The 14,043-nt window shown below is 42.7% G+C and overlaps 1 protein-coding gene across 7 annotated transcripts in view; it reads left to right on the top strand.

Annotated features, from left to right (window-relative positions):
• Nucleotides 1-13,626, top strand: part of LOC146626065 (receptor-type tyrosine-protein phosphatase mu-like) — a 226,007-nt gene extending 212,381 nt beyond the window's left edge. For all 7 annotated transcript variants that reach the window (XM_085363138.1, XM_085363137.1, XM_085363139.1 and 4 more), the window contains 3 exons: nucleotides 1,392-1,555; nucleotides 9,512-9,647; nucleotides 10,283-13,626. In XM_085363138.1, the coding sequence (XP_085219264.1) occupies nucleotides 1,392-1,555; nucleotides 9,512-9,647; nucleotides 10,283-10,336 (354 nt within the window). In that variant the 3' untranslated portion in view covers nucleotides 10,337-13,626. The remainder of the gene's footprint in view (nucleotides 1-1,391; nucleotides 1,556-9,511; nucleotides 9,648-10,282) is intronic.
• The last annotated feature ends 417 nt before the right edge of the window (nucleotides 13,627-14,043 follow it).

The raw sequence follows: 14,043 nt of genomic DNA, 5'->3' as shown, positions 1-14,043 counted from the left end.
GTAGCCTTAGTTTGTTTCCTGTAAAAACCTGGCTGCCCTTCACTCTGTAAGTATCAGTAGGTTGGAATGTCAAATAAAATACACTGAAATTTGATTTATTAAATTGATTTAATGTAAGTAACAAACTTGAGCCAAACTCAAGTCCAGCCAGGTTTACACCCAGGCTGCTCTTGTGCTTACATTTGGTCTCAGCCCACAGTCAGGGCTTTGTCACGCTCGCCTTGATCTTCACCAGGAGCGACATATGCGTTGGGTTGTTGACATGCTGGAAGACAAAGTGATGACTCCGACCTAGTTTAGCCTGACTGCTTCAGGTCTTCATTCACATATCCTTCTTTCTTCATGGATCCACCCACCTCGATGAAATTCCCAGGTCCAGACGCAGTGAAGCATGCCCACAGCATAATACTGCCACCACCGTGCTTCACTGTGGGGACGCTGCCCTTTGGGTCGTAGCCTCCGTCTTCTTTCTCAGTCCGTCCCTGTGCAGGGTTCTATTGGCCGTCTTCTTTGAGACTAGGATTCCTGACTCGGCTGAGTCATCCATTAGTGTCTCTGCCGTGCTGGAGCCCTGAGAGAACCACCATCGTGGCCGTGGTCCTGTCAGGGCGATGGCTGTTCTCTCACTCTCCCCTGCCGTGGTGGCTGTTCGCCATCGTTAGAACCACCTCGCCTCTACGTGACGTCTCTGTGGATGTGTAATTACCTTTGTCTTCAGATCCTGACGGAGTAAAACTGCATCACCCTACACGGAGGGTCTGTTTGGTTTTGCCCTCACATATTCAGGGCGCGTTTGATTTCTGTGTAATAAAGCTGAGCTGCGCCTGTGTTTGATCCAAGCCTCCGCTCTCTCTCTCCTGCTGCACCAGATTTAGCTCAGGATGTGTTTGATTTAAGCCTCCTCACCTCCCCATCGGGCTGAGTTTGAGTGCGGCTGTGATTCAGGGCCTCGTTTCCTCCATGCGTCTCAACAAATATCGGCTGTGTTTGAGCCGCGCTCCCGTCTCCACCCGCCTCGCTGTGGCAGCTTGATTTTGGTGTTTGAGTTAAAGCTTTCTCCTGCTGTCTGCTCACAGGAACCTGTCTTTGCTTTCTTTCCTGTCTCAATAAGCTTCCTAATATCTTTCCTTTCCTCTCATTTCCTTCCATCTACATTATATATCTTCCTTTCCTCTCTCCTGTTCTTTCCTTTCTTCTTTACTCCTAAAATGTATTTCTTTTGACTTCCTTTCCCTTTCTCCCTTCACAGTTTCCTTACTTCCTTTCTCCTTAGTGTTTAGTTTAGAGGTACACTTGGTTCATGTTTCTGTTCTTCTGGGGAAGTGTTTGATTATACATTGGTTGTTTGGGGCGAGCTTGTTTTGACTGCCTGGTTCTCCCTGTGTCTCCAGCCGCAGGACGGGTACCGCATGGTGCAGCAGTTCCAGTTCCTGGGCTGGCCGATGTACCGCGACACGCCCGTCTCCAAGCGCTCCTTCCTCAAGCTCGTGCACCAGGTGGACAAATGGCAGGAGGAGTACGACGGCGGCGAGGGACGCACCGTCGTCCACTGCCTGTAAGAGTACACACAACACTGCACGCAGCACTGCAGAAAGTACTACACAGTGTACTACACACAGTACTGCAGACAGTACTACACAAACTACTACAAAAGTACACTGTCTTATAATACACACAGTACTACACACAATACTACATAAAGTACACTGTCTTTTAATAAACACAGTACTAAAGACATTACCCTTTAAGAGTACCACACAGTATTACATGCAGTACTACACATAACACTACAGAAAGAAAACTGTGTTTTCATTACTTTACTGCAAGAGTATCACTGTTTCTTACACAGGAAATACACACAGTACTGCAGAGAGTACTGCAGTATCAGTAGTTATAAAGTTTGTGTTTGTGTGGTGTTTTGTCTCCATCTAGTGGTCACAACATAAACTGCTTTCATTCTCATCTATGTAACCCCTGACTCCACTCTCCTCTCCTCTCCTTCCTGCACTGCATGCTGGGAGTGTGAGTGAATGGGTGTGTGAAGGTGTTTGGTGAGTGTGTGGAGCTGCTGAGTGAGTTTGGGACGTTTGGACTGTTTTTTCCAGAAAACTTTATGGGTGGTTAAAAGGTAAGGCAAGTTTATTTCATTGTGTTGTGTGAAGTGAAGAGTTTTAGTTAATTCGCCAGTTTTACCTTGAGCAATGGCGTCCCTCCCTAGTGAGGGTTCGCCTCCCCTGTCTATTAGACAGGGGAGGCCCCCCCAACAGTACACCGTGGAGCAGGCTCTGCTAGCTTTTGGTGAACAGGTGGGCCATGAGAACACAACTTGCGGCTCTCGGATGAACAAGGCTGTGGTTACCTTTCTCCGTGAGGAGCGGTTGGTTCACCTGTTAGTTGAAAGGGGGATCATTTTGGATGATTTGTTGTGGCTGTTTCACCACTGTTTGCGGTGACCCGCGTAGATGGCGTTTATCCCCAATGAGCTACTTGAAAAGGAACTGACCTGCTTTGGAAAGTTTGCTAGCGGGTTCAGTGTTGTTCGTCTTGGCTGCAAAGATGCCAGACTGCAGCACATTCAGTCACTATGAAGGCAGGCCTTCATGTACTTGAACGATCCTTCACAGACACTGGAAGTGTCGTTTAAAGTGAGATACGAAAACGGCTTGTATACTGTTTATGCAAGCGCAGTTAGCATGAAGTGCATGTTGGCCATAAACGCTCATCCTGCCCTCATAAAGAGCACGAAGTGCGCAATGACACAGGTAAACAGCAGGGCCATGCTAGTGAAGCAAGTGAGCGTGCCGTAGATGTCGGTACGAGAGAACAGCCCGCTAGTAGCGGTGTGGACGAACAGCCAGCTACGAGCTGCTAGCGGCGCTGGGTGACAGAATGGAGATCGCAGCCAGTGCTCCACAGGCCGGATGGAAGTGATGACAGACAGGACAGGAAAACTGTGGAGGAAAATCAGGACAGAGGCAACGACAAGTGAGGTAGGAAATGAAAATGTAATTTCAGGTTCTTTGAGCGCGGAAAATGAGGAAGAAGACTTGTTTGAAGATGATTCCCTGTCACGATGCTCTGACATTGTTTCACAAGATGAACATCAGCAGTCGTATTCCTTAGAAGATATAAATCGCTTTTTGGATAAGACATTTAGCAGGCAGTCTGTGGAAGTCAGAGTTTTTTCCAGATGTCGATCAATTTATAAACTCTGTTCTAAAGATAAGGAGAGTTGTTGGCTATGAACAGTTGAGCAAACAGAAAAGATGCCGCCTGAAAAAGATCCTGACTGTGTTGAGGAGGGAAAAACAAGGAAAAACTCATTTAAAACCACAGTAAAATGTTCGGAGTATTAAGGGTGTCTTTTTTTTTTTTTTTGGAAGGGTCTCACTGTCTTTTCCCTCTTTCTCTTCTTCCTCTTCTCTCTGTCTTTATGGCAGGCTTGAGAGTGGGTACGCTTAACAGTAATGGGGGAAGAGTCAGAGAAAGGCGAGCAGTTTTGGTGGAACAGCAGGAACAAAAACATTGATGTGGTTTTTTTAGTAGTACTGTAGATAATGAGACAGAATGGGGAATGAGTTGGAGTGGGCAGGTATTTTTAAGTTATGGCACTAACCTCAGTGCAGGTGTAGCAATTTTATTTTCTAGGCACCTTCAGCTGTCACATGTCTCCGTATGTGAGGTAGAGCAGGGAAGGGCACAGGTAGTACAAGCAACCATCAAGGGAACACCTTTTGCTTTATGAATGTATGCGCCCACAACTCAGCTGCAGGTCGTGTGAGGTTATTTTGTAAAATTAATTATAAATTATCACAAATACATAGTGGTTCAATAGTGGTGGTGGGAGGGGACTGGAATTGCACAACCCACCCTTCAGTTGACAGAAACACAGGAGAGCCTCACCCACCTTCGGGCTCACTTTTATCCACAATCTTTCTGACTGATGTGTGGAGAAGGCTCCATCCCACAACTAGAGAATACACATATGTGAACGTTTCTGAGGGCAATGTGAAGGCAGTGTTACAAGATAAATATATATTGTTAGTGCCTATTTTCTGATTATATTGTTTTATGTATTTTAATAATAAAGGCCAGTTTTGACTCATAAACCAAGTGCTCAGCCAAACTGAAAAACAGGAAGTTTAGTGCAGAGCTGCAGAGGCATATTAATAAAATACAGGAAACCAGACAGAAAAAGTGGAACTAGTAACACAGAAGGGGTTGTTTGTATCGAGGCTGTGTGTGACGTGTAAAGGACCAAAATAACACCTATATGAGACACATTTTTGGCTTCTAATGTTAGAGATTCTGCAACTGGCTTTGGGCTGTGCGGGGCTCTCTCTTCCAGAAGATGATTGAATAAAGAATTATAAATGTTTTGACCACTCTGAGTCGGGTTTTCTCTCTTCTACCATGGGGATCAAAGAATCGGGTTTAATAGCTATCAATCAGACGTATAATAATAGACTAGTTAAGGCAGAAATTTCACCTGTTGGTTTTTCTGATCATCATTTAGTGACTGTAGATATTTCCTTATTGATGCACTCTAACATTTGTTCACCAACATGCTTTAACATGCAGCTGATTCATGACAAAGAGTTCTGTCGAGCTTTTTCTGACTTCTGGTGTCACTGGAAACAAAGGAAAAATTACTTTTGCAATTTGGCTGAATGGTAGGAGGTGGGGAAAACGCAGATTAAGCTTTTTTGTCAACAATACACGTCACATCCAACGGCCACTGTTAAAGACTGCTTTGAGGACTTAGAACGAGAGCTCAAGATGCTAGAGGATAAGATCATAAGTGGGACAGATAATGCAAATAGTACCTGGGACGGTAGGAGGAAGGCTTTAGGCAAGTTTCTCCACAAAAGAGCAAAAGGTGCTCTTATAAGAACTCGGATTTCTACTGTTGAATAGATGCCCCAACCAGATTTTTCTTCAAGCTGGAGAAAAGGGTTTGCGAGTCACACCACGTGATGCACTTAAGGCTTCCAAATGGGAAGGTGACATCTGACCCAGTAGAAATGAGGAAGCTTGCCATTGACTTTTATGCCAGCCTCTTTAGTTCTGACACGTGTGACCCTGAATGTGTGACGAGGATGCTGGAGGGGCTGCCACGGCTGTATGAGGCTGAATCGGCTGTGTTGGAGTCTGCTATCTCTTTTGAGGAGATGTCTTCAGCGGTTCAACAACTCAACGGTGGTCGGTCATCAGGAGTTGATGGGCTTCCTGCGGAATTTTACCAGGAATTCTGGTCGCTGCTAGGAGAGGACATTCATGAGGTTTTCACATTCTGTGTGACCACTGGGATCTTGCCAACAAGTTGCACGAGGGCAGTTTTGACTTTACTGCCAAAGAAAGGGGACCTGGGCTCGCTCAAACATTGGAGGCCTGTCTCTTTGCTTTGTACGGACTACAAGATTCTTGCAAAATGTCTTTCTAACAGGTTGAAGACCTGTATTGACATGATTGTTGATGTGGATCAAGCATACTGTGTCCCTGAAAGAACTATTATGGACAACTTGTTTTTAATTAGGACATTATTGATCTGGCTCAGAGACTTGGATGTGGGGTTTTTTATCTCTGGATCAAGAAAAAGCTTCTGATAGAGTTGATCACCGCTATTTGTTTAAAACTTTGGAAGCTTTTGGGTTTGGGAACATTTTCATTTCTTGGATCAAATTGTTGTACTCAAACACTGCTGTCATGTTAAAGGTGGGGGGAGGGTTAAGTCGGCCTGTTCCAGCTCAGAGGGGCATAGGGCAGGGATGCCCTCTTTCTGGTATGTTGTATACGCTGGCCATTGAACCCCTTTTACACCATCTTAGACAGGGACTCTCAGGTTTTACCTTTGACGAAGCAAGAAGCACAGTAAAATTGTCCGCTTATGCTGATGATGTTACGGTTTTTATAACCATATTAAAACACTCAGACTGACACTGGACTTATATGAGCAGGCATCCGCAAAGGTTAACTGGTCAAAGTGTGAAGGTTTCATGTTGGGAGGGTGGGTTGATAAAGAGGAGCCGGTGTTACCGGCAGAGTTACAGTGGAACAGGGAGGGACTGAAGTGTTTGGGAGTGTTTTTGGGAACTGATGCTTTTCAGGGGAAGAACTGGGAGGGTGTTGTTGAAAACATTACTGCCCGGTTGTCTCGATGGACTTGGGTCTGGCCACCATTGTCCTACAGGGGGAGGACTTTGGTTGTTAACAACTTGGCTGCTTCTGTACTCTGGCACCGTGCCACTGTTTTTGAACCTCCGGCCTCTCTTATCAAGGAGATACAAAAAAGACTGGTAAATTTCTTCTGGGGAGGGCTTCACTGGACCAGGTCTGCTGTGCTGTCTCTATCTGTGTCAGAGGGGGGTCAGAGTTTGACCTTCACAGCCGTATCACAGCGTTTCGTCTTCAGACAGCACAACAGTATCTTTATCAAAAACAACAACCACCCTGGTTCAACACTGTATCTATGCTGCTTCACAGAATAAAGGACCTTGCATATGACAAGCACCTGTTTCTCATAGACCTGACTGGCATGGACCTTTTGCAGACCTCTGCTTTTTACCAGTCTGTTTTGACTGCTTGGAAGACTGAGAACAGTCTCTCTGTACTTTAAAAACAATTTGATGGTGATGTTGGTGAGGAGCCTCTTTTTTACAATCCCTTGATACCAAGTAGAAAGCTCAGCACTGCTAGTGTATAAATGCTGGTCTAACCAAGCTGGCAGGCCTGAGGACAGCAGGGCAGTGATGGATCTAAGAACAGGGAACCACTGTCTTTTCTGTCTAACTGAGGAAACACTGCAGCACCTGTGGCTTGGCTGTCCAAGGCTATCTGGCCTTTTTTCATCGCTGCAGCAGTGGCTTTGTGGCCTTGGAAGAGTCTCTTTATCCTGGGTCCGAGGTACTCTGCAGTGGAGCGTAGGAAGGTTTGCTTGATTAATTTTTTAATAGGTCATGCTAAGATGAGTATATGGCATTCAAGGAGGAACAAAATGAAGGGAACAGGATCTGTTCATTTAGAGATTATGTTTAAAGGGTTAGTAGGTGCACGTTTGAAAGTAGAATTTGTTTATAAGATGTTGTCCAACATTGAAGAGTTTGTCTCTATTTGGGGAATTAACCCTTTAAAGTCGGTCTGAGCGGGCACGCTCCATTTTGCGTAACTATTTTTAAATCCCGGTAAAACTGCAACCACGTAAGGTAGCGCAATAATTTTTCTTGCATATAAAACCGGAGGAGTTGTACTTACATCTTATGCCATCAGCTTGTCCTCGGTCACAGTTTCCTTCCACATATAGCTTTGCAAAAACTGCATAAAAAGCACTTGCAGCAACAAAAACATAATATTCCAGAAACACGCTTTGCCGATCCGATCAGCTGTTTGTAACACTTCCTATGCTGGAATAGACGTCAGCGCGAACTATTGCATGTCCGCCATTACCTGCCCAAAACCGAAAGTGACGTCATATTCGTGGAAATGTAGTTTTTTACCAACTTGGCCTTGTAAGACTGTACTGGTGTTTTTAAAAGTTATGTTTGACTTTATGACTCTCTGTGTCGTTTCTGGGATGCTTAGGACTCATATTGCACTGCTGGAAATAGTTTATTTTGGTGCATATGCTGTTTTTTTGCAAATTTGCTTTATAATATTTATTTTCGTTTTTTCTGCAGTATATAAAAATTGGTGCATTTCAAAAATAAAACTATGAAGACACTCAAAATAAATTTCCTGTGGTGGGAAACTATTTTGTGCAACTTTTTTGTATTTACAGTTTTGAGGGATAAGCCTCTTAAACTTCTCTAACTAGAAATATATGTTAAAAAAAACAAAAACGATTTTCAATTTTTTTCTGGTTTATTGCACATTTTTGCAATTTATGTAATTTCTATGCACTTAATGCAGACATATTATTAAAATTTGGGCTATAATGGTTGTATTGATGTAAAGCAACTTGAAATGCTCCCAAAAATGGGACTACAGCATGTAAACATATAATATAAGCTCTGGCGGACTTGGTTCTATGGTAGGTCTTAAAGGGTTAATGCAGTTTTGTGTAAAATAACTGATGATAATTTAGTTCTGAATTTTTGAAAAAAGCCAAATGGAGTGTCTTCTGTTTCTGTCTTCATTTTTGTGTTTATTGTATTTGGGTGGGGTTGATGGTGGTCATTTATTGGACTGATGATTATCGGTTGGAAAAATCGCCCAACCTTAATGGTTAGTTGGTTAGTTACAAGGTAAGACAGGTTTATTTCATTGTGTTGTGTAGAGTGAGTAGGTTTAGCTAATTGGCCAGTTTGACTTTGAGCCATGGCGTCCCTCCCCAGTGAGGGTTCGCCTCCTGTGAACAGTGAACAGACAGAGGCAAGGACAGGTGAGGCTGAAGATCGAACTGCAGGTTCTTTGAACTTGTTTGAAGATGATTCCTCATCACAGTTTTCTGATATTGTTTCACAAGATGAGCATCAGCAATCCTACTCCTTACAAGACATAAACTCATTTTAAGATGGAAAATTTGGCGGACAGTCTATGGATTATTTTCCATATCTTGATGAGTTTATAAAATCAGTTCTAAAGATAAGGAGAGTGGTCAGCTATGAACAGTTGAGCACACTAAAGAGATTCTAAGTTGAGGATGAAGAAATTAGGGAAAACTCATTTAAAGGCACAGTAAAATGTTTGGAGCACAAAAGGTGGTGTTTTGGAAGGTTTCGCTGTTTTCACAGTGTTGCTGTAGATTAAGAAGTAGGCACCAAAAATGATGGATTTTCCTAAAGGATGAAGGAGGGACCTTCCGGAGTCGATGTAGTATTTCTGCAGCAGGTTCTCCCAGACGTAGCTAGAAATCCTTGTACAGACCTCACTTGGAGAAACACACCGTGGATCTTCGGTGGTGGGTGGTCCATGGGGCCATGGCCACAACCAGACATGTTGCACATATGGACCGAGTGTAGAGGGTAACTGTGCTTTTTGTCAAGCTGAGCACACCCTGCAACATTTGTGGGTTGGGTGTCCCAGGCTTGTTCTTCTCTTGCCATTACTGCAACAGTGGTTGGCTGGATATGGACAGGTGCTGGAGAATACAATGTTCATTTATGGTCCCAAAAACAGCAGCACAATGGAATCAGATTTATCTTTGCAGCTTTCTTACGGGTTGGGCAAAAAGGGGAATCTGGCTAACCTGCAGAAACAAAATGTAAAGGTCTACAAATTTAGAACTTATGTTCAAAGGTCTGGTGTCTGCATGTATTATGATAGAATTTACTTCTTATATAATGGTGACAGGTGTGGATCATTTTATTTCTGTTTGGTTGGAAACAAATGTCTTGTGTACAGTGTACAATGATTTGCTTGTTCTTGGTTTATGACAGTTGTAAATGTTTTTGTTTTTGAGGGGTGTTCTTGTGAATATATGCAGTAATATTTTTATGTGCTACTTTATGTAACTGTTGACAGAGAACTCAAAGGTCTTCTTTCTCCTGACTCCTCTGTCCTGTCTCCTCCTCAGGAATGGCGGAGGTCGCAGTGGTGTGTTCTGCAGTATCAGTATCGTGTGTGAGATGTTGCGTCAGCAGCGCTGCGTCGACGTTTTTCACGCTGTAAAAACTTTGAGGAACAACAAGCCAAACATGGTCGACCTGCTGGTAACCACCAACCTTCATCACAGACACTGGCTCGCTTTAACTTCAATCATTATTATTTCTATTCTCCATTTCTTCTGTGGTTTAGCAAATTATTTTGTATTTGTATTTTATGACTAAAATGAAAAAAGGTTAATTTTACAGTAAATCAAAGAGGAACTTAACACTGAATCCATAACTGTATTTTTTAAGACTAAAATATAAAAACATTTTCTCAGTAATAATGATATATTATTATTATTATTCATAATTTTCTGTTATGTTTTATAATAATTATTGTATTCTATAAACATACACTACCGGTCAAAGGTTTTAGGACACGCCAATTTTTCCATTTTTTTATTGAAAGTTATGCAGTTTAATGTCTCACTGCAGTCTGACATGAAAGCATAGTACAAATACTGTATGCACCTAGTTGATCAGGGGTTCATCCTGCAGCAACATAATGACCCAAAACATAAGTCCAAGCTGTACCAGAACTACCTCAGGAAAACAGACCGTGATGGTGAACTTGAACACATGGAGTGTCCAGTGACCCGTAGTGGATACTGAGTTGTTTTTACATCATACTGTGTAATAAAAAGTGTTTCTTTTTTAAAAATGTGAATGAATGACATCTGATGTCTGTGTTTCCATAGGAACAGTATAAGTTCTGTTATGAAGTCGCTCTGGAGTACCTGAACTCTGCTTAGAGCCTCCTTCAACACAGAGGAGGAGGAGCAGAGAGACTACTGACTGAAGAGGAGGAGGAGGATGAAGGCATGTTTACACTGCCTGGTTTGAACTGTTGGATTCTGTGAGCGACGCTCAGCGTTCACCTCGTGTCACTTTGTGGTTTTTTTTACCCTTTTGTTGTTTCAATGAAACTGAAACGATAAAAACACCATCAGAGCGGGTCGCCTCACCTGTCAGCCATCCCCACCACCAGCACAGGAAGTCCTTACAGCCAGGATTCAAAACAGGATGTCCTTGCAGTCATGTTTTGTACAGGAATCTTTAACCGTGTCCGATTGCTGGTTGAAATCAGCTGACCTGTCAGGAAGAAGCTGCTGTCGGCGGAGAATCATTAACTCTCGCATAAACCCTCTTACCTCTGAGATTGAAGGGACCCTAAAATCTGATTGGCTTTCATTTGTGAATTCATGTCATGTCAAGAAGTGTGAACATAATCATCCCTCTGGAAACAAGACTGGGAGGTGGCTGGATCACGCTGACCAAGGTAGCTAAGATGGTTTGACCCTGCAGAGGCCCAAGCCCAGGAGGCCAGAGGAAGTCACTCGGCCTGAATCTGAGTGCCATAGTCTGGCCAGTTATGATAAAACTTATTTAACCAAACAAACTTCACCAATTTGAATCTGCCAACTCTTCCCCCAAAGAGGCCCAAAATCAAACCAAATCTGGCAGACATCACAGAGCCAGAGTTGTCAGAACACGTGTCTGCCTTCACGCAGCCGAGAGTCTGCCGACATTCAGCTGAGTCTGCCAAAATTAGCAGAGTCTGCGGACACGCTTATTTATAAAGATGATGTGAGTCCTGGCAGCTGTCTGGTATGAAATGATCACAGCAAGTAATTAGTGATTAGTTCACCATTGGTCAAGTTGTGTACATCAGCAGTCCCCAACCTTTTTTGTGCCACGGACCGGTTCATGTCCGACAATATTTTCACGGACCGGTCTTTAAGGTGTTGCGGATAAATACAACAAAATAAAAACAGTACCGCTACCAAAAAAAAGAAGATTTATTCATAACACTCAGGAAAAGACCTAGGGAAACAGAGTTAACGATAAAAACGGTTTAAAAAACGATAAAAACCATAAAGTTCACACCCGAGCCTCAACTCTCACAGCCTGTTACCAAACGACCGGTCCGTGGCCCGGGGGTTTTGGACCGCTGGTGTACATGACATCAGAGCTCAGGCTTGTTATTGTGTTTAATTAAGCACAGTCATGATTAGAAGCTGAATGATGCCAACATTTGTTAATATATTTTTCTTTATTTATGTGTAGGGATGGGTATCGAAACCCGGTTCTGTTTCACTTCCTTGGAATTGTTTGCCATTTTGCAAACGATTCCCTTATTGATTCCAGTCGCCCCAAATGACGTCACCACGTTGTGGAGCGTCATTTACCTGGCAGGAAACACGGCGGCTCAAACGCTCAAAAGTTTGGTTACACTTTTCAAGAATGGATGACAACAGTGCAACTTGCAATACTTGCAAAGCAGATATTTCATTTAAGGGAGGAAACACTACGAATATGCAAAAGCATTTGCTCACAAAACACGCGATGACCTGAAATGAATGTCGTGTTTTTAATTCCGCTCGACTCGTGAATCTCAACCCAGCAGCAGCGGTAACGTTTGCACGTCCTCTCCCGTTAATGCGGCAGGTAAATAATCAACTACAGTGCATATTATGTTAGCGCGATCTGCCTTATTACAAACCTGCCATCACTGTGCATTTAGTGACCATGATGAGAGAGACAGAGTCTGGCTCAGATGCTGGCAGCTCTCGCTGCAGTCTGCCGGCAGCGTCTCCTTTCAGGCCAGGATAGACGAACGTCACCGAGCAGTGACTCAGTTTGTGGTCAAAGGTTTGCACCCGTTTGCCACAGCAGGTGATTTTCAGTAAGTGAATGTGTTTAATTGTAGGCAGGGACATTACTGGATATTCTTGTGTAATTGCTACAGAATAATTTATGTTATACTTTGTTATTGCTACAGAAGAATATTTATTTTATTATTTTACATTTAAAAAGATTTTCCCTGGGCACCCTGTGACACCCCATTGAAGAGCCGTAGGCTGGATCTCTTAAGATCTCACTGTTGGGTTTGTAAGGCCATGTTACTCCTAAATTTCTGTCTTGTTCAAAGAGAAGATATAAAACAAAGTTCTGAGCTAATCGACCTTAGTGTTCTCCTTTTTTAAAAAGAATCAATAAGAGAATCGAATCGTTAAACAGAATCGAAAATGGAATCGGAATCGTGAAAATCTTATCAATACCCATCCCTATTTATGTGTATCATTTATTTATGTGTAAAAATGCCAACATGATTTTCACAGGTTTTAAATCAAAACACTTTCCTCTGATGAGTCTGACGTGAATCCATAATCTCTACAGAGCAGCATGTGGATGTGTTAGAAGAGCTTGGTTTAATCAGTTATAGAAATATGTGAGGAGGACACAGAGACGGCAGAGAGATACCAGGATATAGTGATCCCTGATACATCATGTCATCATGGACCATCAGTACGATCCAGTTTGAGAAGCTGGAACCAATAAACCAAATTAAGTTGATGAACTGGATCCTCAAATTAACCTCAACTCAAGGCCAATTGCTGTCCATTGTTCCAGAGCTCACTCACAGAGTTCATTGCTGAGAATGAAAAGATGATTTTTTTCATGTTTTCCACCTGAGGACTTGTGTATGATTCTGGTTGGTCTAACCTTCTTGGGTTTTTTTCCACTTAGATGTTTAAAGATGTTTAAAGACACATTGAGAGTCATCATCCGTTTTCTTCTCTGACGTTTAATCTCTGCTGCTTCAGATTTAAAAGTAACTGAACTGGAAGCATCGAAGCACATTGTCCTTCGTCTGGTCCTTGACTCCCATCACTTTGTGGTTTTCAGTGTTTCTTTGTTGTGTCGTCACGCAGCAGGTGGGCGAGGCCAGCTGCTGGGTTGTTTCAGACTGTTAATAATGTACATAGAGCAGCGGGAGGCAGGAAGAAGAATATTTATTCCTTCATTTGTTCTTGGTGTCCATGCCATCCTCGTTCTCCTGAAGCACACAGAGAGAGACAATCATGGTGGACAATTTCAGCGTTTCGCCAACAGAATCACAGGTCGCGGTCTCAGCCCGGTCCTGTGGGTGTGGCTTCGCCTGAACCCTGTCGATGAATGGCTCTGGTGCTGAGGAGAACTTAATGAAAGCTTTTATTTATGTTGCTGATTCCAGAATATAACAAATAAAAACCTGTATACACTCTCCAGCCTGTGTCTGTCACCTCACTGAGCCAGCCAATCATACTTTGTGTTGGACGACGCACGTAAAGCACTTATAAATGTTTCAGTTGTTTCATTTTTCTTAAGAACAGTTCCCTGATTAAGGCAAGGCAAGGCAAGTTTATTTGTATAGCACAATTCAACAACAAGGTGATTCAAAGTGCTTTACAGAGACCTTAGAAACAAGAACAAATAAAAAGCATGATTTAAAATTGATTAAAACAAGCAAATAAACTAACTAACTAATTAACAAACAAACAAACAAACAAAACAGTATATAAAACAGTATGAACTAACAGTATAAAACAGAAATTGTAAAAAAACAAAAACAAATCAACAACGAAACTAACCAATAACCTAAGCTGGGTGAACTAAGATTAAAACATGAAAAACC

This window comes from Diplotaxodon limnothrissa, linkage group LG9 (assembly GCF_057381915.1).
Source record: "Diplotaxodon limnothrissa isolate DT_005_m linkage group LG9, D_limnothrissa_male_GT1.1, whole genome shotgun sequence".
Lineage (NCBI taxonomy): Eukaryota > Metazoa > Chordata > Actinopteri > Cichliformes > Cichlidae > Diplotaxodon > Diplotaxodon limnothrissa.
This window is presented reverse-complemented; position numbering and strand designations above follow the sequence as displayed.